At 49.6% G+C, this 23,958-nt stretch overlaps 1 protein-coding gene across 2 annotated transcripts in view; it reads left to right on the top strand.

Annotated features, from left to right (window-relative positions):
• The window catches only part of MYO5B (myosin VB), a 339,470-nt gene that overhangs the window by 234,009 nt on the left and 81,503 nt on the right, over window positions 1-23,958 (top strand). For both annotated transcript variants that reach the window (XM_046024282.1, XM_046024281.1), the window contains exons 13-16: window positions 4,076-4,198; window positions 5,157-5,240; window positions 18,208-18,363; window positions 19,214-19,311. In XM_046024282.1, the coding sequence (XP_045880238.1) occupies window positions 4,076-4,198; window positions 5,157-5,240; window positions 18,208-18,363; window positions 19,214-19,311 (461 nt within the window). The remainder of the gene's footprint in view (window positions 1-4,075; window positions 4,199-5,156; window positions 5,241-18,207; window positions 18,364-19,213; window positions 19,312-23,958) is intronic.

Raw genomic sequence — 23,958 nt, 5'->3', positions numbered from 1 at the left:
TTACGATGTCGCCAGCCACTGTGGGGAAGCCGAGGTAGAGCGAGACAGGAGAGGAGGGGGGCAGGGAGGCATCCTGCTCTCCTTTGTCCAGGTGGGGAAAACAAAAGACTTGCAGGGAGGCGCAGAGAGGTTCACAGGGCCCTGCCTCTGGCAGCAAGACTGAGTGAGAGAATTTGGTCAGGGAGCTGTCCGGGCAGAGCCTGGCTTCTGCGACTTCATGGGGAGATGAGGTGAGGCAGCAAAGGTGGCAAGTTTGACCACCACCCACCCCAGGCCATGGCTGCAGGAGGCCAGCCGGTGAGTGCACAGGACCCTGGCGGGGAGAAGCCTCCCTCCCAAGGGAGGTAGGAGGGGCGGGCGGCATGGATGCTCCGTTTCTGGGTCCTGCTTGGTTGGCCCCTCTGCTTCCCCACGAAGGTGAGAATGAGTGTGCAGGAGGAGGCAGCCTGGGGGCTGGTGGAGAAGGCAGGAAACAGGGGAATGGCTGTCCTGTCAACAGGGAAGGCCAAGACCATGGAAAGATGGGGGTCGTTGAGGCCAGCCCCTAGTTCTGTCTGGGCACAGTGTCCTTATCCACAGAGGTGGCCTCTTTCAGTGAAACGTGATGGTAGTTTTTTTTGGGGGGGGGGGGGGGGCATGGTACTTTTTTTTGTATGGTACTAAGTGCCCAGCAGGACTTGATGAAGGAAAGAGGAGTTGACGTGTGGACTCGGCCCAACCCAATGTTTTGCTGAGCACACAGAGGGGCGTTTTGTGAAGGTGGAAAAGTAAAATCCTGGAACAGGCACTGGGGATGGCAGCCAGGAGCAGAGGAAGGAGCCCGTCTCTGCCCCCAGCTGCCAGCGAGCACCCTAGCCAATGGGCTTGAAATGCAGGCTGATGGGGGAGAGGGGCTAGGGGAGCCTGAGGACTCACCCTCTTCCCTCTTCCTTATTTTTTTAAATTTTACAGTTTCAATAACAAAGAGTAAAATCAGGCATTAATGCATTTTAACAGCTTTATTGAAATACAATTAACATACCATAAAATTCATTCATTTAAAATACACAACCCCTGGTTGGCAGTCTGTTAAGAGTTGTGCCCCAGGAGCAGAACCCACTGCTAGTCACTCTCCCCTCCCCCATAGTCACTTTCCCAACCCCCCACCACCCACTCTCCCTCCACTGCCCAAGGCAGACTCTCATCTATTTAATGTCTTAAAGATTGGTTTATTCTGGACATTTCCTATGCATTCAAACCTACACTTTTGATCTGACCAGTGGCCAACCCTGCAGGTCAGGGGGACTGGATCTCTGAGGGACTGTCCTCACGTAGATGAGGACAGAGCTAGGATCCAGGCTCTTCATGTTATTTTGAGAAGAGAGGAAGGCCACTTGCATGAAGCCACATGTAGTATTTTCTAAAGGATTTGATTCAGCACATTCCAGAGCTACTGATCCCAAACCCAGATGTTATCAAAACACAAGATGTGCTTGCTTTCTTCTGTGCTTGTTTTGAATCCTTTTTGGAGATAAGTGCCTTCCGTCTAACCGCATCTTCCGCATCTTCGTGGCTCCTTTTGAATCTCTGTTGTCAGGCAGGAAAGCACAGCAGCAGGGAGCATGGGCTCCGGAGTCAACCTGGGCCAGCTTGAACCCCAGCTCTGCTGTTTCCCAGTTGTGACCTTGGGCACGTACCCTAACCTCTCTGTGTCCATTTCTTCATCTGTAAAATTGTATGAACATAGTGCCTAGCTGATAGGAATCTTGTGAGAATTAAATGAGTCTATGCGTCTAAAATGTATAGAAAAATGACCAATGGTAAGTGCCATGGGCATTCACTCTTAGTATTATCTGAGAATCTTAATTGTGAATTCTGTTGGCCCTTACTTTTCATTAAGGGTGGTGGTTACGAAATGTGTGTGCATGTTGTTTTCCTGCTTTGGTCCCTGATGCATGCCAAGCTGAAGTAGGGAAGATGTAGGATTACAGAGTCAGTCTACTAACGAAGTCCGGTTTCTCATTGTCAAGACAAGATGATTTTTTTTAAAATATTTTATTTATTTATTTGACAGAGATCACAAGTAGATAGAGAGGCAGGCAGAGAGACAGAAAGGGAAGCAGGCTCCCTGCTGAGCAGAGAGCCCGATGCGGGACTTGATCCCAGGACCCTGAGATCATGACCTGAGCTGAAGGCAGTGGCTTAACCCACTGAGCCACCCAGGTGCCCCGACAAGATGATTTTGATGCTGGCAAATGTGTTGACCTAAGTGAGTCTTGTCTTCACATCCTACCCTTCCTGTTCTGTCTGTCTCGGTCCTGCCAGTGGTGGGTCCACTGGGTTCCTGTCCTTTTGCCTCACCTCCTATAGCCCTGTTGTGCTGACCTGTTCCTTCCCCTGTACCTGGTGTTTCTAAACCCAGGATGCTTGAAGACCAATATAAAAGAGTGTATTGAAAGTGCCGAATCCAATGTATTTTGTCCGCTCGACACAATTAATAGCTTCTTTCAAAAGAAAGTTTTCTTTTCTTGAATTACCTATCGCACTTGGCACTGGGTATTCAATAATGGTCGCACTAAATTGGATATGGAGAAAAATCTGGTTTGCTTACTTACTAGCTGAGAAATATGTGCTTAAGCATGTAGGCATTTTTCTTATGCCACATATTTTGTTAGTTTACTAAACAAAACCCTTTTTAAATGGCTGGTGTAGGGTCAAGCCGGCTTCGTCCACATGTACCATGTAAACTAATGGAGGCCAGGCCCAGCTGTGAGCTGTAAGTGAGGGCTCGGTGTGTGCAGTGGCCTTCAGGGATGACAGTGGCAGACGCACCTCCCCCCATCATGCTGGACAATCGAATGGTGGCTACAGTGACTGTTATATTTTCAACAAAACAAGATGTTTCACTTTTTTTTAAATTTAATTTATTTCACAGAGAGAGTGAGAGAGAGAACACAAGCAGAGAGAGTGGGAGAAGGAAAAACAGGCTCCCTGACGAGCAGGGAGCCCAATATGGGGCTCGATCCCAGGACCATGGGATCATGGCCTGAGCTGAAGACAGACACTTAACGACTGTGAGCCCCACAGGCACCCTGATGCTGTTTCACTTCTGAAGCCAGCCCGGAAAGTACTGAAAGGGGCTGCCCCAGAATGCTTAATGTCATAAAACTTCTAAATTTAAACTTGGGACACCTGGGTGGCTCAGTTGGTTGGGCATCTGCCTTTGGCTCGGATCATGATCCCAGGATTCTGGGATCGAGTCCCGCATCAGGCTCCTTGCTCGGCAGGGAGCCTGCTTCCCCTCTGCTTCTCCTGCTTGTGCTTTCTCTCTGACAGATAAATAAAATCTTTAAAAAATATATAAACTTGAGGATGGTGGAGAAAGTGTTGCATAGCTCATTTATTAGGTCTTAATACCTGGTGTGTGCCTGGAACCCAATTCCAAGGGCTTTGAGGAGCAGGTAAAAAGCAGTAAGGCATCCTCCTTGAGCCCAACAAGCTTACAGTTTGTAGCGACAAAGCGATGCACAAAACCCAGTGATGGACTGCATTTGTGTATGTGTAAGAGCATAATCCTGAGGCATTCCCAGGTGAGATCAAGAGTAGCCAGGGACGGCTTCAGAGAGGAGGGCAGGCTTGAGCTGAGCCCAGACAGTGGTGTTTCGGTGAGCAAGAGAGGGCGGGCTTTCCTGCTGCAGGCATTGGGCCGAGTGAGCGGGAGCGCGAGGGGTGGGCATGACATTGAGGCCACTGGCCCAGCTAGGGGAAGCCCCATCTTCAGAACTGTTGTGACGCTGCTCCTGTGACCTCGGGCTCCAAACTGATGCTCCCCTCCCCCATTAGCATCTGTCGACCAGAAGATTCTTTGGGGCTGAGCGCACTCCTGCGGACACCACTGCAGCCGGCCCACCTGGCGCACTGAGAGCAGGCCGCGCGGGGTCCGAAGCATTCATGGCCAGGACTTGTTTTCCTTGTCCAGCTGGGGTCCGGGCCCTGTGAGATCGACTTACTGGTGGACTCCATCTCCCTCTGCCACGGCTCTCTGCTTGCTTTTCCCTCTTCACAGAGCACTCTGTCCTCTTACGTGTTTCTGCAGGTGCCCAAAGGAACTGACCAGAATTGGGCCCAGAAGCTCTATGACCGGCACTCTGGCAGCCAGCACTTCCAGAAACCCCGCATGTCCAACACAGCCTTCATTGTCGTCCACTTTGCTGACAAGGTGAGTCTCTTGTGGGCTTGGGTGTGCTGTGAGCCCCACCCTACAGGGACTCAAGCCTAAGAGAATGTGGGATCTTTTGAATTCAAGTGGGCTAAGAGTCTCTTAGGGTCTTTGTCTACCCTCTCTTTGCTTTCCCAGCCCCCTCTGTAGTACATCAAACTGTCACTACATTGGCAGAGCCCCAGGTGCTGGGGGGTTGTGCTGCAGCTCCCCAACCATGTGGCTGACAAACATTTATTGAGCGTCTCTCTCCTGGGAGGACAGGAGCCCATATAACAGCCATGAGTCTACCCTGGAGGGAGAAGGGAGGCATGAGAACAGAATGGTGCTCTTCTTTGGGTGGCTCCTTTCCGACACCTGGTGTACACAGAATTTTCCTACATGGATTTCTATTCTGCTTTCCCCAGCCCTTGCTTTCCAAATAGTAATCTGCACATAAGTCACTGGGGTTGCCTTAAAATGCAGACTACAGGGGCACCTGGGCGGCTCAGCCAGTTAAGCATCCGACTCACGGTTTTGGTCAGGTCATGATCTCAGGGCTGTGAGATCGAGCCCCGCGTCGGACTCTGTGCTCCGCGAGGACTCTGAGATTTTCTATCCGTCTCCCCCTCTGCACACACACTTGCATGTGTGCACACTCAAAATCCTCAAAGACAAAATGCAGATTCTAATTTGATGGCCCTTTCATCCCCCAAAGGAGGCCTTAAGTCCTCTTATGGGAATTCCTTTTTTAAAACACTGTTTTTCCACAAAATGAATACTCAACTGCCTCTGTATAAATGCTGATCACATCTTGGGTTTTTAAATGGGAACAACTGTGGGTTTACCGGCTACTCACCACTCGTCAGAAAACTCGGATGGATGAGATGAAAGGTCTCAGGTTATCAAGTAGCTGTAGGAGGCACCCGGTCAGGCTGAAGCACTTGACCCCTGTTTCTGTTTCCCTCTGGGGCCCCAGGTGGAGTACCTCTCGGATGGTTTTCTGGAGAAAAACAGAGACACGGTGTATGAAGAGCAGATCAACATCCTGAAGGCCAGCAAGGTAAAGGGGACCCGAGGAGCGTGCTAGAGCAGGGACACCCACAGCAAGACCCAGCAGGACTGGGCGTGGGTAGTGGTGGCCCCAGTCTGGAGCATGGGGCAAGGCAGAGATGCCCGGCAGGGCAACTGTGAGGAGGCTTGTGGGTTATTTCCATCTGAAAACAGTTGAGGATGGCCCCGGGGAAGGAAGAGAGCAGGAGACGGTGAAGGACAGGGGTGACTAGGAAAGGAGGACATGGTGAGGGACGGGGGACGTGAGAGAGGTGACTGTCAGGAGGGGAGTCAGCAGCAAGTGTAGCAAGGAGAACGTTACTGTGGCCATTGTGTCATTTGTCGCCTCTCTTCCCTGCAGGTGGTAGGATAATTTAGACGCCTCAAATCCTGGTATCCATGCATTTCATTTCTGTGCAGTGCCCACAGAGCCTCCCATAAGCAAAAAGTTCAATGGAACAGAGAGTAGGATGTGAGGGACACTTAATAGCTAACATTCCAAAATGGATTTATCTCCAGAATTTATTTCCTTCTCATGAGCATAACAGAAAGATAGCAAGGACTGTGTCCATTCTACCGGCAGAGGACACAAGGCACTGATTCACCTAAACACAGAGTAAGTGCCTGTGTTGTGAGGCCCTACCCCACATCCAGCCAGCATCCTGCAAAGGTGGATGAGACTGGTTCTGCCCTGCAGGTGCTCACATCCTCGTGGGCTATGAGTGGCCCATAATCACATGGTCGCTAAAAAGTGGGGAGGCGTGGGGAGAGGGCCCGGCAGCTGGGGGCGGGTAGTCTGGGCACCACGATTCCCAGGAGCCAGCTGCAGCCCTTCGGAGAAAACCCAGAAAGGGCCTCTCCAGGGTTTGGGAGGCTTTCTCTGGACCTCCTGCCCCTGAACTGGCTGCAGGGGCCTGATAATGCTAGAAACTGTGGATTAATGGCTCGGTGATAAGCTTCAGATGAATTAACAGGGCAAGATGCCTGAATGGAGAAAACACACCCGGCAAAACAGACCCAAGGACAGAAGGGTGAGTGTAGCCGGCTGCATGCCATAGCCCCAGGCAAGGGGTTGAGGGAGGCTTTGAGTCAGTATAGACACATGACCGGCTCAGGGCAGACCCCTCCGCCCAGGGTCCTCTGGAGAGCTGCAGTGTCTGGGCATGAGTCGTCCTGGAGGGAAATCTGGATGAATGTGAAAATCACTTTGAAATTCAACGCAAGATTAACCTCTCAGGTTGTCAAGTAGTGGCACTGTCGTCCATGGTGGGTTATAGGACTTTTCCATTCTTTGCAAGGGGAGGTGGGGACCAAGGAGGCACAAGCCACAGGGAGAGAGGACGTGGGTGGCACAAACTCCCGAAGCACGCTGCCCCATTGCTTCTTAGAGGCTTAGAGCCCTGTGGCCTCCTCTATTAGTGACACAGTGGCCTCAGATGCTGAGAAACTTCATGTCTTGTTCTCAGTTTCCCTTCTCAGGAAGGAGCATAAGTGAAGGGTGGGTGTCAGGGAGAAAGTCTGGTACTTTCCATTTAAGTACAGAGTCGGGTTCTGCCGGTGTACTGATTTTTGTTTGGAGTGTCTCTCAGGGATCTTGAAAAGTAAAGGAGTCATCTCTCCAGCAGATCATCTTTTATTAGTAACTGACACTTTCCCCCCTTTAGTGGGTATCTATGTGTTACGTAGTGGTAACGAATACATATAGTTAACCTCATGGTTCTTATAGTCCAGTGAAAAATGTAGTGTAATTACAAATTTTGGTAATGCCATGAAGGTCAAGAAGGTGGTATAAAAAAAATTAGTTGGGAGTCCCTATGGCCACCCCCAAATTCAATTATTTACGAAGACGATTCCCAGAACTCAGCAGATAGTTATACTTGAGGCTGTGATGACTTAGACCAAAAGGATACAGAGCAGTGAGCAAAGGGAGCAATGTGTGGGGTAAAGTCCAGGGGAAACCAAGCCCATGCTCGCAGAAGGCCTTGCCCAGTGGCGCAGTGCCCACGGGCGTCGTTCCCACTGTGGTGTGTGGTCATGTGACATAGCGGCCAGGGCAGCTTGTCTGAGCTGAGGCTCAGAGCTTTTACTGGGAGTCTGTTACACAGGTACACTTGACCTAGCATGTCCCGCAATTCCAGACTCCCAGAAGGAAGGCAGGTGTTCAACATAAACCAAATTGTTTCCATAAGCCATTCAGACCCAGTGACCCATTCTTACCAGAGTGTGGTGACCCCCCCTCCCAAATCCAAGTTCCCAGACCCCAGCCAGGGGTCAGCCTGACAAGCAGGCCTTTCCAGGGGTAATTGTCTCAAGCTTGCTGCATTAGTTCTTTTCTGTACAGGGGCTGTCATTTTAGGTTGGGGAGACTGGGTTTTTATTAGAAATGTAATATAGACTCAACAATTAAATAGCTTTAAAGCATTCTCTGCTATCCCTTGGTCCACATTTTCAGCAGGTGCCATTCTGCACATGTGAGCACACTGGTGTGGCGGAAACGAATCGCAGTATACACAGGTCTGTCTGACTTTCCTCTTACATCCTCGCTGTCTTCCCACACGACCATGTATCTCTTCTCTTTTTTAAACACTTAGTATTTCGCTCATTGAAATAATGCTGCAACGAATGCCCTTTGCATACATCTTTGTGCAATTACACGAGTCAGGTAAATTTTTAGAAGTGAGGTGGATGGTTCAAAGAATATGCACATCAGAAGTCTATAGATATTCCCAAATAAGGAGTATAAGGTAGGTCTGGGATCTACTCTTAAAAGATAACGATCCTTCCCTACCCATCTGCCACACTCTAGCTTTCCCCTTTACCAACTAATCTTTCTAAAGAGCCGGTGACCTTGATGCCAACCTTCAGCCCCCTCCCAGCACCTCACAGCATTCAAGATTAGCTGGGAGGGCTTCCAGGTCTATCAGACCCTAGTGGGGGGGGAGGGCTAAGAACTTTCCACCCTGCGCCCACTGTAGACATCCCAGAAAGCAGAAAGCAAAGACCGAAACTAAGTCCCTATAAACCTGCAAATGGGCCCAACCCAGACTGCAGCTACGCATCAAAGAGTGGTTCTCCCTGTGCTTTAAATTCTCTGGACAGGTGGACATGTCTGGCTGCACCTGTCATGGTGACATTTTTGAAGTTTTGTTCCCTGAGCCCCTGTCATATCTAAAACTTTGTTTTTATAGAAGTCTTATGAGGTTTATGTTTCCAACTCTGTGTTAGAGCGTGTAAAATAAAGACCTAGAGAGACGTAAGGCCCTGTGACATGGAGTTAGTGCCCCATTGCTGGCTCTCTGAGTGTAGATAAATCTCAAATCCCATATGTAAATCCATAATTTTACTTAGAGCATTTTTATTTTATGGGACATCTACTAGCTTTTTTCTTTTGTGTGGCACCCCTGATAAGAAATTAAGAAATCATTGTGAATAATTAAGAAGGATGGGACGGAAGACTCCCGTGTAGCCTACCAGCCAGAGGGATGTTTAAAGCCCTCCCACCAAGAGCAGTGAAATAAAACAGTGTTAATGAGAATGTAATTAGTAAAGCCAGTTATACCGCCTAAGAGGTTATAATGTGGCTAATTGCTTTCTCAGCTACTGGAGAGCTATAAATAGAGACTTGGGAAATGCCTCTTTAAAACACGACTTTAAGTCCTTAACAGACTGATTTGTTTTAGGTACTAGAAGTGGAAGTTTCTCCCTCCCGGTGTTTATTATAAAAAATAGTATTTTGTCCAAAAAAAAAAAAAAATCCCAAAGGAGCACATATTTAAGATTTCCTGTGCCAGAGCCGCACTGATGGGTTTGTCCGTAAGCCTTGGGCAGCCAGGGCCGTCCCAGGTGCTGTTTCCCAGGCCGGCAGTCCCAAGGCCGGCTCCTCACTCATCCCAGCAGACGGGAGCTCGAGACCGATATGGTAGAGGTCAACGAGACCGTATTGGGCCACGGCCACCTACTCTGAGCCGTGGCAATCCCGGAGGTCCAAGAGTTGGCAATGGCATACCTCAGACAAGGACCGGGAGCGTGTGCTCTGGGTCTCCTTCTACCACTTTGGCTCGACCTCAGCTCCTCAGGGAACGACACTGTGCATGTGTCTGTTTCCACACCCTAGGTTTCTTACGGGTTACAGACACATCCCATTTGGAGCAAATACATCTGCTTTTTTTTAAAGTATTTTTTCCCCCGAATTCGTGTTTTCATTTTCTATGGGTAGATATTCAGCAGCGGAATGACTACGTCTTGTGGTAACTTTAATTTGTTGAGGAACCTCCATACTGTTTTCCACAGTGGCTACACCAGTTTGCGTTCCCGCCAACAGCCAGCGAGGGCTCCCTTTTGTTGGGTCGTCCTCCTGCTAGCCCTTGTTGTTTCTTGGGTTTTTGATTTTAGCCATTCTCACAGGTGGAAGGTGATACCTCATTGTGGTTTTGATTTGCAGTTCCCTGACAAGAGGTGATACTGAGCGTCTTTTCATGTGTCCGTTTACCATCTGTGTGTCGTCCTTGGGAACTTGTCTGTTCGGGCTCTCTGAATCTTTAAATGTTTTAAATCGATTATTTTTGATGTTGAGTTCCCCATCCCTTGCAGATATCCCCTCTCTTCGGTGGGTGGGCAAGGGGAGGGAAGAAGTAAAGGATCGGGGAGACACTTAGCATGGTGAACCCTGAGTAACTCGTAGAATGGTTGAATCCTCATTGTGCACACCTGAAACTAACGTGCCGCCGTTCATCCTACTTCAATCTAAAAAGCATTTTTAAACCTATTTTTCATAGAACCACTTAAAGATATAATTGACACACAATATAACACTTTCAAGGGCATTCGAAGTGCTTCCTGTTTAAGATGAGTTGGTGCTGGTAGTTAAAAAGCTTCCGACTGTATTTAGAAGTCACTAGGGAAGAGAGAACTCTTTAGTCGATAAAACCGTATCATCCTCTTTCCAGTACGGGAAGGTCCAATTTTGTCTTTAACAACAAAAAAAGAAGTGCTGAGACTTTTCCTCCAAAGCCCATTTGAACCAAAAAAGAAGTGCTGAGACTTTTCCTCCAAAGCCCATTTAAAACCCCTTTAAACAAAATATTTTGTAACTAAAAATGGGAGCTTTTTTCCCCAAAGGGCAGCAGTGCTTGTGTGAAAACCACCCCAAAAAGAAAGTGTATTTTTTAGTAGGTCTGCAGCCAGGTTTCATGGATAAGATTCTAGCCAATAGATTCCAATCAAATGGTTTTTTGAGCACGTCTTTATTTTGCTTTCATGCGTCTGTTTTACAGGAAAGGTGTCTTATGTTCCTACAGAAATGAACAGGCATGATTTCCAAGGTAACAGCTATGTATACAGCTGTAATGGACATTTCTCTTCAACAACCGCGTGGTCTTCACAAAGCGTTTCATACTTGTCTTAATCCCTCTTCAAATAGATTTGCCTCAGGCTTTTAAAAATTTAGCTCTAGCCCTGACTAGCAGAGAGTACCAAAGCCATTATCGCTGGACACTTGGAAGTAAGTGACCAGTGGTATCAGGCAAGGGCTTGGTTAGTCTGGAGGTATCGTCTGAGTGTCTTCATGGTTGGAGGGGACAGATTCTCAGAAAGGCCCCATGGATGCTGCTTGCCAGGGCTGCCCCCAGACGAGCTGGAGTCATTGCGTTCCTGGTCACTCATCTCATAGACAGACTTCCCAGTGCCTTGAAAGCGTAACTGGAGTCAGTGAAAGAAAAAAAAACGTTCTCGAATGCTCATTCTTCTGCAGGAATTGTTAGTCCGGCAGGAGCTGGGCATGACTACGTTTCCTTGAGACTTGAGGTTGGTTTATGGTTGGGACGCTGCTGAGACCAGGAGGTCCCTGTCTAGCCCAGGCGCTATGACCCAGTGGCTGGATGCGGGGGTAAGACGGTACAGTCATCAGTACTTCCTGACTGTTCTTTTTACTGCTTTTCTTCGAGTTGAGGTCTCAACCAAGTCCTCTCCCTCTCCACCCCAGATATCCTGCCATTTCCAAACACAGTCTCAATAGCCGAGACCTAGAATTAAAACCTAGCTTCTAAGATAAAATTGAAGTTCTCCAGACTACACCTTGGTCGTGTTCTTTCCCACATTCTAGCTTGGTGCCGGGGGAGGAGTGTCTGATAGAAGCAAGAGAAGGGGCCTTCCATTTTAAAGTCGTCTTACTGTTGAACCTGATTTCAAAGTTCCATGTGTGGCTTTAATACATTCTCTTGACCTTAGAAGTTAATAGATTTTTCAAAGAAAAAGCCACTACTAATGATTTCTGTAAATTAGACTCCTGAAACAGTATCATCATGCATGTGGTAACTTCTACTCTTGACTCGGCTGTCTTAGAAACCCATTTTAGAAAGTAAGTGAATTATAATTTAGTCAGATCGTGTTTAGACACCATGGACCGGATGAATCACTGTCTTTAAAATGCGAACCTGGGGTGCCTGGGTGGCTCAGTGGGTTAAAGCCTCTGCCTTTCGCTCAGGTCATGATGGGATCCCGCGTCAGGCTCTCTGCTTGGCGGGGAGCCTGCTTCCTCCTCTCTCTCTCTCTCTCTCTGCCTGCCTCTCTGCCTACTTGTGGTCTCTGTCTGTCAAGTAAATAAATAAAATCTTAAAAAAAAAAAAAATGCGAACCTGCCTCGAGCCTCTGGTTCTTTCCCTGGGGAGTTTCTCAGATGCGGTCTGGGCACTTGACCCTTCTCGCGTGCGCCTCTGCCATCAGTCGCCCATCCCTCCTATGCCCGGGCAGCCTCTCCCCGCCTCCCACGCCCTCCTGTTTCTGCCACTCCCCGTGTTCTCACTCACTGTTTGTGATGGTGGCTTTCTGCCCCACACCGGAAGGACCCACGAGTCTTTCTTTACACAAGGAGTGGCTGGATAAGTTTGTATTTGGAGAAGACTCTGGCTGGCGCGTAGGCTATGTTGGGACGAAGGTGTGTCTGGAGCTGGGCCCTCAGGTTCTAAGCACGCGCAGGGGTCTGGGAGAGCTTGGGAAGGCCTGAGCTGGGGCAGTGGCATTCCGGTGATTCAGGACGGCTGGAGCTTGGCCGTGGACACAACCTGAGGATATGGGGGTAAGAAGTAGGGTGTTGGCAGGCTCTCTGATACAAGTTTGGGCAGTTGGGAGGTGAGGGCCGTGTAGGCCATGTCAGATTTGGAGATTCCAGCGGAACTCACACAGGGAGGAAGGCACAGAGCAGATCATCGGAACTGCGGGTCGTGGCTGTGGAAGAACAGCAAGACTAGAGGGACAGGCTTGAAGGGGGTGGTTGAAGCCACAGGTGTGAAGGAGACGGTGCAGGGAGCAAGGATTAGAAAAGATACATGGCGAAGATGCTGTCCTGGGAAACAGCAGCACTGCGGGGAGGTGGGCAGGAAGATGGGCCCGTGGGAGGGGCCGGGAAAGAGCTGTGGGAGGGAGGGGAAGCAGAGCTGCCCAGTCAGGGAGGAGGGCCTCTGAGGAGGGACTTGGGTCCTTCACCAGCCACAAGTTGGGACGGTGAGTGAAGCTGGACCACTTGCAGCCACTGGATCCGACAAGTAGGGTCCCCAGAAGGCACTCTCAGGGCAGGTTTAGGCAGTGTGGGGGTGGAACACGGCATGTGGGGTCAGGGAGGGGTCCGGAAGGGATGACCCAGGGTGGTGTCCACAGATGCCTTGCTTGAGATGGCCGGAGTGGGGAGTCGGGGGGGACGTGGCACAGGGATATCCGGCTGGACCGGGAGGTGGTCCTGCACGGAAGGAACTTGAACCTAGCTGCGTGTTGAAGAGAGGGCGTCTGCGAACGGGGAGAGATTACAGGTAGAAGAAAATGCAGGAGTCCAGGTCAAACTTAAAGAAATCCTCTTATTCAATTCCCTCATTTTCACAGATGAGAAATTGTAAATCTAGTAAGGGTAGGAGGCTTGCCCTGGTCCGCACAGCTAATTCAGTGGCAGAGTTGGATCTAAAATGTCTCATGACCCTCACTCAGTGCGGGCCCCATAGCACTGTACCTCCCAGAGAACTGCTAGGTTGCGGGCTCTTCTCTATACTGCTCTACCCCAGAGCTTCCTGTGCGGCGGACTTCGCTCGGTCACGCTGTACCCGGCGCGATCTTCCCGGAAAGATCCCTGCTTGTTGCTCCCCTCTGTGACCCTCCGTTGCATGGGCTGTGGGGCCAGGCTGTCTGGGTGCAAGTCTTCGCTTTGCTGTTGACCAGCTCTGTGATCTAGGACTCTGAGCCTCTTTCCCCATCTGTAAAAGGGGATGGCCTACCATGTGGTCATTGGGAGAACTGAATGAATTTTATGCTTGGTACGTTCTAAGTGCTCCATAAATGTTAGCTGCTCTTACTTAAACCTCCCCGCCACCCGCCCTGCATGCACAGGCACACCGAAAACACCCTTAACGGCTTCATGTTGCCTTTACGATAAAGAGGATTTTGCACAAGCTGGACTTTCATGCTTCCCTCTCAGAGTGTGTACCAAAGCTGTAGTGCCTTCAAATTAGCTCCCTGAATGTGCAGATACTTGCTAACGTGCTTTCCTAACCGCCCTCCTTCCAATGACCCACCAGCTCAAACATCCCTTCCTAAAAGAAGCCTTTCCTGATTTCTACCCCAGGGTCCTCATTCAGTCATGTGCATCTATTTATTTCCTTGAGGAAATTATCTTTTGCATTAAGTTTTTCATTATGGGGTTAATTGGTAAGGTTTCACCTTCTGTGCTAGATCATAATTTCCATGATACCTAAGAGGCTCTGTTTGTTTTTGCTCATATTTGTGTCCCCAACTCCGACCACAGTATTTCTCTGTGGGACGTGTGGCGGTCAGTTAAGTTTTGTTGAGTGAATGAGCGACCCAGTCCATCTAGTTGCTTGACATTCAGGGACCTAATATTTACTTCCTGTTCTTTGAAAGTACGTGAAAATGATGAGTTGATAAATGTATCATTTTTATGATGTTGACATGTGCCCATTTTAGCCACGGATTTTTAAAATCCTCTCCGAGTCGTCTTTATTCCTCTGACAGCCACATTACTTCCCCCTGGAGAAGGACAATATTTATGATTTTGAAATACCATGTGTGGACGGAAGTTGTTGATCTGTTTCAAAAATGCTGAAATAGGAATCGAATTGTCACCTGTTGGCACTTGCCTCTAGGAGACGTCTTTTAATCTCATTGGGTGACCTCCCAAGCCACAGGCTGATGACCGGGGCCTCCAACAGGGATTTTTGGGGTGTGTTTTACTCAGGAATATGGTAGCTTTTCCTAGTGCTTTTGTGGTGCCACCAGCCGATGTCAGCCCCGAGGAGCCAGCAGTGAGGGTGGGCTTGAGCCGCTTATCCGAGGCGATCCTTGGCCTTACAGTCAATAGTCAGTGCTTTTAGACTGAACTTCAAACCCAGACTGTGGAGTTAAAGAACCACCACCTTTATTTACATGTAGATTGCTGTAGTAAAAAAAAAGGAGGGGGGTGTTGGGAAAATTGGATAGCCACATGCAGAAAAATGAAATTGGACCATTTCCTTACACCACACATGAAAACAGACTCAAAATGGATGAAGGACCTCAATGTGAGAAAAGAATCCATCAAAATCCTTGAGGAGAACACAGGCAGCAACCTCTTTGATCTCAGCCGCAGCAGCTTCTTCCTAGGAATATCACCAAAGGCAAGGGAAGCAAGGGCAAAAATGAACTATTGGGACTTCATCAAGATCAAAAGCTTTTGCACAGCAAAGGAAACAGTTAACAAAACCAAAAGACAACTGACACAGTGGGAGAAGATATTTGCAAATGTCATATCAGATAAAGGGCTAGTATCCAAAATCTATAAAGAGCTTAGCAAACTCAACACCCAAAGAACAAATAATCTAATCAAGAAATGGGCAGAGGACATGAACAGACATTTCTGCAAAGAAGACATCCAGATGGCCAACAGACACATGAAAAAGTGCTCCATATCACTCAGCATCAGGGAAATACAAATCAAAACCACAATGAGATATCACCTCACACCAGTCAGAATGGCTAAAATTAACCAGTCAGGAAATGACAGATGCTGGCGAGGATGCGGAGAAAGGGGAACCCTCCTCCACTGTTGGTGGGAATGCAAGCTGGTGCAACCACTCTGGAAAACAGCATGGAGGTTCCTCATAAAGTTGAAAATAGAGCTACCTTACGACCCAGCAATCGCACTACCGTGTATTTACCCTAAAGATACAAACATAGTGATTCGAAGGGGCACGTGCACCCGAATGTTTATAGCAACAATGTTCACAATAGCCAAACTATGGAAAGAACCTAGATGTCCATCAGCAGATGAATGGATAAAGAAGATGTGGTATATATACACGATGGAATACTATGCAGCCATCAAAAGAAATGAAATCTTGCCATTTGTGACGACGTGGATGGAACTAGAGGGTATTATGCTTAACGAAATAAGTCGATCAGAGAAAGACAACTATCATATGATCTCCCTGATATGAGGAAGTAGAGATGCAACATGAGGGGTTTGGGGGATAGGAAAAGAATAAATGAAACCAGATGGGATCGGGAGGGAAACAAACCATAAATGACTCTTAATCTCACAAAACAAACTGAGGGGGGTGGGGGGGGGATAGGGAGAAGGTGGGGGGGTTATGGACATTGGGGAGGGTGTGTGCTATGGTGAGTGCTGTGAAGTGTATAAACCTGGCAATTCACAGACCTGTACCCCGGCACTAATAATACATTATATGTTTGTTAAAAAATTTAAAAATGGAAGTTGGGAGCTTCTGATGACTGGTGTGTTTGTGATCAGTGAAAAGTGCAGAGTGCGAACGGAACTTTCCAGAGTGCATGTTGACTCCGTGTATGCCCATGTGTGCACATACGGAGTTATTTAACTGCTTTGTAACCCGTATGATGAGCTGATGGGTGGTATAAAATTATTAACTTGTGATGTGCAATTACTTTTGACTCCAAAATTGAAGGCTTAAAAAGTGTTTACTGATAATACCTAAGAGTGAGGTTAGGAGGAAGTAATGTGTTTCTCTGTTTTCGTGTGAAATCTTGATGCAGAAATTGTGAATTGAACCAGGCTTTGATGCTGGTTTTCAGCATCGAGCATCACAGCCTTCTGTGTGCAGGTGAGCACACATGCTACACTTGTCTGTGACCGTGAGATGTCTCTGCACGGGACCAGACATAAGGCTTGGTGAAATCAGACATTTGACCTATTGAAGTCCTACTAGTTACCTTGATGTGCAGAGAAGAGCAGAGGTTCCCAAACTGAAGCATGTACAGCGAGGAACACATTTGCATCCACCTGGTATTGCCCAATACGGTTTCCATGATTTTTTTGAATACTCCTGACATACGGGTGCACGGGGTATCGATGGGAGTATGCCATTAAGTTGTGAAATTTGGGTTTCTGCTTTATAGGATTCTTTGACTTCATGAGCTATTGGCTTGGTGCTCAGTAGATACTCCCTTAAACGGGGACTGAACTTGTGGACGGTCGGGGAAGTTAAATGCAGGATGATGTCAGCCTACATGGACTGTCACTGCCCTCTTGAACCTGGAGCCTTCCATGGAGATGATGTTGCCCTTCAAGCTCTCCTTAGCCTGAGTGTCCTGCTACAAATTCCAGGGGATACTGTTAGATACTGGGACGTTTCATGAAGTTCCCTTTTACGTCTTCTTCCTCCTCTTGTGATGACAAGGACTCTGTTCCTGCCAATGGCCACCTCTGAGAATGGATCACCTTCAAAGACCAATGCCTGCTCCACCAGCCCCCCCACACTGCCCCCTTGCCAAAAGCCTCCAATAAGGAAGCTACTGCACAGATGTATCAGAGAGCGTATCTTAACCCAGTGCATTTCCAGTTTCTTGGTACTGCTGGTGTAAATGACCAGAAGACCATTGTCTATTAAAACAGGCTCTGACCTGGACATCGGAGGCTGGGGTTCAGGCCCTGGCTCAGTCACTAGCCAGCAGCCCCTGGTGAGCTGATACTGGCCACCGTTGCCAGTGCGGGGAGGAATGGAGATAGAAACAGAATTCCGGAGGGTCCCTTCTCCCTGAGTTCCTCTTTCCTCACCTGCCCCTTGAAGAGGTGATCTTTATGCTTTATGTTCCATCTCTAAAGTTCTATGATTCTGAGTCTCCTCTGTAGCTCAAAACTTCTGTGTGGACAGATTTTTCATGTATATCCCCCCAGCAAAGATAATAGAACTGGGCAATATTTAAGTGTCTGTGATATCCCGGGCACACTACTACATGCTTACGTGGACTGTCCCCTTTAATTCTTTCCCAGGCCCCCCTCCTCCTCCATCGAGGGGGAAGCTAGGAGGCCATATGTAGGCTCAGCAAGCCTGGGGCTCAGGGACCAGCGTGGACCTTGGCTCGTACCTGAGTCATGATGGAGACATGAGGGGAAGACCAGGGAAAGTCCATGGAGGAGGCAGGGCTGGGCCTTGAGAGATGGGGCCCTTGGAATGACCAGAGAGGAGAAATTCTAAATTCTAGAAAATATGCATAACTCTGAAAAGAGACTCTGTACTTGTTAGCAGTCATTCCACTTTCTTCTCCCCTAGTCCCTGGCCCCCACTGAACTCCTTTCTGTTCCCTGGACATTTCATGTAAATGGAATCATGCACAACATGGTTTTCTGTGTCTGGCTTGTTTCACTTGGTATGTCTCCAGGGTTCATCCCATCCGTGCTGTGGGGCATTGGGACCTCTAGGTCGCTGAGCAGTATTCCATGGTACGGGACCTCTAGGTCGCTGAGCAGTATTCCATGGTACGGGCCGGCCGTATTCTGTCCATTTACCAGCTGATTGATACTTGTGTTATTCCCGCTTTGTGGCTGCTGTGAATAATGTGGTTATGGACTTTGGTGCACAAGTCTGTGTAAGGATGTTTGTTTTTAGCTGTCTTGGGTATGGACCAGAAAGCTACTTGGCAAGTCCAAGAGATCTTGAGTTCAGTGTTCTTCCTGTGTTTGTTTCTAGTTTCCATTAGTGGCTGACTTGTTTCATGATGACAAGGACTCCATTCCTGCTGCTACTACCTCTGGGAAGGGCTCATCTTCAAAGATCAACATTCGCTCCGCCAGAACCCCCCTGAAAGCATCCAACAAGGAGCACAAGAAAACCGTGGGCCACCAGGTCAGCCTCTGGCGGGACACTGTGGGTCAGGATGCATGTGGCCAGGCCAGCTTCTCTGTAGACAAAGGCCGGCTGCAGGGTCAGAGGGGGCCAGAGCAGCCTCAGCCCCCAGCTCAGCCCATATGTGCTCTTTGAAGGAGGACACTGGAAGCCCTCTGTAGAGAGAACTGAGAAAGGGGATGAGTATCGCCCCAAGAAGTGCATTTAGTTCCCCTAGTAGGATCACAGGCACGTGGTAGAAGAGACAAGAGGGTCCCAGAATCTTCAGGTTGAGTTAAAGAAGCCTGGGGACTTCAAAAACTGAGGCCCCTTCTGCGGGTCTTTGTCGGAGTCTATGTCCAGTGTCTCTCCCAAGAGAAGGGAGTGCCTGCTGAGCCCTACCAAACCACTAACCTTTCCATTGTACTGGACTTGCCTCTTCTGGACATTTCACATCACTGTCCTAACTTCTAGGATGCCCAGGCACTCAATGTTGGGGATGCCAGACCTTGGTTTACCAATAATCAGCCTCTGGTGACTGTGATGACTTCTGTCCTATTTCCCAGCACTGACCCCCCCCTTTTATTTCATGTGATCTACCACGCTGGGTCAGACGTGTTAGCCGCTGGGCTCCCCCCGTTGAGTTTGAACAGCCCTAATGGCAGGATGTAGGAGGGCCTCGATTCTGGATCTACAGCAAGGCAGGCAGGAGGGTGAGATGGAATCTGACCCCGGGTCTCTGTGTTTCGTTCTGTCCTTCTGGATCCATAACCGTGTCAGCAACCCACCAGTCTGTGGGAGTTTCTTGGTTAATTACATATGTGCAGCATGTTAGAGAAAAATGACCGGGTGCTGACTCTTGTCTCTCCAGTTCCGCACCTCCCTGCATCTGCTCATGGAGACCCTGAATGCCACAACGCCACACTACGTGCGCTGCATCAAGCCCAACGACGAGAAGCTCCCCTTCCAGTAAGTGCTGCCGCGGGTGTTGGCCAGCCGCTTCTCGGCCGGGGTCAGGCTGATCAAGCCTGGTCTCTTCACGTTTCCTTATAAGTTCAGGTGGAAGAGACTCAGGACAGTTTTGAGGGGTGTGTGGGGTTTGGGGGGGTCTAGAACAGGACAAATAGTTGATCTCACACCTCACAGATGGTTTACTTGCCGAATACAGGCCAATAGACATTTACCAGGTTCCGCCTGTCTGCTGTCTAGAAGGATTCAAGAGGATGAGAGGGTACAGTTCCCTCATCCTGCAAGGTTTACAGTGGTGTTGAGGAATGTGCACACCTGAATCAGAGAACCACATAAAAGTGTGTCATGAAATGTAGGTGTACCTGGGTCTCAATTCAGAGGTGGCAGGATAGCTGGAGTGGTCAGAGGAGACGTCTTCCACTGGGGACACCACCTCAAACGACGTGTTGAGTGAGGAGACATGAAGATGGTCCTGTTTCTCTCATCCCCTCTACCACTGAGCTTCCGGGTTTATTCATACCCACTCACCTTCCCCTACCCCACTCCTCTAGTCTAATTCTGCTTCTACCTGTGTCTTGGGTATCATCTTCCAACTCTGTCCATGCCCATGTGGTTGACCCCACCCAAGTCTGTATGGCAGTGACTCTTCAGTGTCTTTGTTCAGCTCTGGTTTCTGCCAGATTCCGGACCAGAGTTTCTGACTGCCTCCAGCATTTCATTGGCTGAGTCACATTCAGCAGTGTCCGTAATCAGACTTCTTGTCCCTCCCCAACCCCCCCGAAAATGGTTCCTCTGTCTTTGGTCTCTTATGTAGTAAATGGCATAATCACTTCCTGACAGCTCGTTACTGACCATGCCTGAGAGTCGCTCTGAACCAGTGCTATCTAATAGAACTTTCTGTGTTGGATGGGACTGTTCTATAACCTGCATTGTCCAGCATGGTAGCCACAAGTCACGTGCAGCTATTGTGGGCTGTGGAATGTGGCCGCTATGACTGAGGAACTGAATTACCATTCTTATTATAGTCACGTACTTGTAGTTGGCTAATGACTACCATACTGGATGGCATAAGCCTTGATTCTTCCCTCTTCCTTACTCCCCAATGACAAGTCATTGTCAAAGTCTCATGGAGTCTGCTTGGAAAGGTGCTCTTTTGGTCTCCCTTTTCTCTTCCTTGGTCACCTTGTTTGGGACTCTGGTACTTGCCTGGAATACTGCCCTAAGTCTTTGCTTACCTCTGCAGCCCCTTTATTCCAACCGCCCTGAGCCAGCACACAGGCTCTATCTTCTGGTCAGGGAAGATCTATTTCTAAATTTTTAAAGCTCTTGATTCCTAGCATTCTGACTTCTCTTTTGGTCTTAGCATAACGTCTTTCTGGGAAATAAATTCTTCTGGCAGCTCTGTCAGAGTGAATATCTGAACTCCCTTGGGCCGTTCCTCTTATTTGATAAAGCTTGACCCGCACTCAGGTGGGCGGCATGCTGGAAAAGGTCAGGAAGACAACACCGAGTCAGCCTTCTTTGAAGCCTGCTGATTGTTGACTCTTTTCCCTTCCTCCCAGTTTCCAAGAAGTGGTTAGGAGTTCCCCCTGTGTGACATCTGTTTACGAGCTGACTCCAGAAGAAGAGAGGCTATTAGAGGGGCAGCGTGCGTGAAAGACTTGGATTATGCGTGAAGGGCAGGGGTGGCGTGCCGGGCCCCCGGAGAGGAGAGTCGGGGGCTGGGTGCCAGCTGCGACTTGCGCAGTTCGTTCCTCAGAGCCTGGTGCCTGCCACCTGCCGGATTCTCTCCCGGAGCTCCCCTCCCAGATGAAAAGAGATGCTGGAGGCTTTCAGAATGCCTGTCTAGTCCTAATGGCCCTAAGACCTTTCTTTGCCTTCAGGACCAAGATCTCCGTAATAAAGTGGGGAGAATAGTGAAGGGTGAGAGCACCTGGATTCTAGTTTGGGCTCTACTCCCAGTTGTTGGGCTATTCCACGAGCTGGCCCTATACTGCTGGCCTCATTTCTTCATCTGCTAACTGTAACTAAAGCAGGTCATCCTGATGAAAGAAATCAAGGAGATGGTGTGGATTATTTGTGAGAGGCATAACAATTTTGATGAGTAAAATATATAACATTTAAAATATTTTATTATAAAAAAATATATATAATTATTCCAGAAAGAAAGTTCTGTATGCCTCCCCTTGATCCCCTACAACTGTTTTCGTGACCTTCACATCCTTGACATTTTGGGCCAGGTAATATGCTACTGTGGGGGCTGTCCTGTCCACTGTAGTGTGCTAGTAGCCTCCCCATCATTGGGACAACGAGAGGTACTCTGTGATTGTCACGTGTTTCTTGGAGGACACAATTGCACCCCCAGTGGAGGACCACTATCCTACACTACATGCTTTGATAGCATCCCTTGTAGAAAAGTCTTTTTCCCTCTGCTTCTTCCTTTATTCCAAAAACAGCCATCATACCCACTGTTCACTGGACACTGGGTGAGGACGAGTGGAATGACAGAAATGTCCCTCATCCTTAAGGTGTTGCAGGTCACGAGTCACGGACAGCAGTGTAGAAGGGACCGTCCGTGGGTGCGTGGGAGTGCTGTAGGAGCAGAGAAGCCTGCTGGGGTGGGGGGGTGCTTAAGTGTCCGGGGAGGAGGTGGCCTGGGGAGTGTGACCTGCCTGGGTTCGCTAGTTGGAGAAACTAGACGGATCCCTGAGCTCGGACGCGGACAATCCTGAGAGTCGCGGGGTCCTCACATGTGACGTCAGCATGCCGCAGAGGGGTGCTGAACCGGGGTGGGAGCTGGCAGCGTGTGTGAAAATCAGGGAAGTGGCACGGGGCTGCCGAGGGGGCCGGGTTCTCGGCTCCGGGCTCTGCTGAGTCTGCACAGTGACGGAAGGAGAAAGCGCAGCTCTGTGTTTCAGCGGTTGGACCGTTTAGATCTTTGGCGACTTTTCAATCCAGAATTAAGTGTTGCTGGTCCTCACTGGGGTCCTCCAAAATTTATTAGCGAGGAGGAGCTAGTTTTCCACTCCGGCTCGCCTGGTAACACACACGGGGAGGCTGATGGAGACACGCTGGTGACAGCTTGCTTTACCATTGAAGAGATAAAATTGAAATACAGGAGGCTGGCTGGCTTTACGCGTCCCCGGGGGCTGCCGGCAGGGAAGGGGGTGGCAAGAGCTTCTCAGCAGAGGGTCTGCTTGCTTCTTCTTAATAGCATTCTTCTTCGTGACCATTTAGTCCTTACGATCAACCGGTGAACTCTGGTTGGGCAGATACTGTCAGCCTCTGTTGAATGAATGAGGAGAGGGAGCTCCAGAGAGAGGATGTGTTGCCCACAGTGGTGTAAGCTGTTAGCAGCCACACCGAATTTTCTGCTTTGCCCTTGCTCTCTTCCTCCATCCTGTGTGGAAGAGAATGTGGCCAACTCAGGGGAAAAGCACGCGTGTGAGCGTGTGGACCACAGGTGGGCCCGCAGTCCACAAAGGACGAGCGGTCGCAGAGCCTTGCCAAGCATGCTGCCCATCCCCGGCACACACAGCACATTGAATCAGACCTGGAGAGCACAGGTGCAGAGAGCCTCGGGGGAGAGGTCCGCAGCCCACGGAAAACCCTCCCCAAAGTGTGAGCACATCCACCGTGCATTCCGAACTCAGGGCCCAGCCGGCCGCCTTCAAGACGAGAGCAGCCGAGCCTGCATCCCAAAGGCTGCCTCAGGTCACTCCAGATCACAAGCATCCTTTTATGCCCCGTGTTCTCAGACTCCTCAGTACCACTGCACGTGCGTTACTGTTTTTCTGGGACCCCAGAGCAGTGCTGCGTCCTGGTGACCCTCAGTAACTGGTGCAGAGGGGACCATGGAGGCTCCCCACGCGTGCTCCTTTGGTTTTCTTCCATCCTGTAAGACGTTCTAGTGAGGAACTTTCCGCCTATCTGAAAACATGAGCTCCCCTAAAGTAATTGGCTTGCTCAGGACTGTGCAGACTTGAGTGCTCAGTTGTCCCTTACTCGAGAGCCCTGGGCACCTTGGGACCAGAGTAATCAAGAGGACTTCCTGGATGAGTTGGGTGTCCAAAATAGCAGGATTTGGGCAGGTTTGGGGGCAGCAGGAGAAGGCTGAGGGGGCACAGGCCTGGAGGAGGGTGTGGGTGTCTCCCGGGACACTGAGCCCCAGGGCTGACCTGGAATGCAGAAGAGTCCCAACTCAAGGTCAGCTTGTGGTCTCCAGTCACCTGGAAGGTGCCTGCTGGCCCAGTGCATCTGCCTGGAGGGACTGCTGGGTCCTTGGCATAGGAGGGCAGCTGCCACTAGGAGCCGATCTGCTCCTGCAGAGAAGTGGGAGGGCAGGATAAGTCTCCTGTGGAGAGCTGTGATCCGAGCACGGCAGGTTCCAACCCTGACCCATCCTGTGGAATCCTGAGGGGCCCGGCTGCTGGGAAGACTCCTAGGGTTGTTAGCGAGGCGGCAGGCACGGGTGCCCCCTGGTGTCCTGGAGATAAAGCTGCCCATCTCTCTCCACGGGGTGGAGAGGCTGCCTGAGGTGTGTGCTACAGCCAACAAATGGGATTCCAGAATCCCGGGATCTGAGCCTCCGCCCCGCCTGCCACCCACTTCCCAGAGTGGAAGGAGCACGAGATGCGTGGCCCTGGG

Source organism: Meles meles, chromosome 12, assembly GCF_922984935.1.
Source record: "Meles meles chromosome 12, mMelMel3.1 paternal haplotype, whole genome shotgun sequence".
In the NCBI taxonomy this organism is placed as follows: domain Eukaryota; kingdom Metazoa; phylum Chordata; class Mammalia; order Carnivora; family Mustelidae; genus Meles; species Meles meles.
The sequence above is the reverse complement of the archived record's forward strand: the minus strand, read 5'-3'. Positions and strand labels throughout refer to the sequence as shown.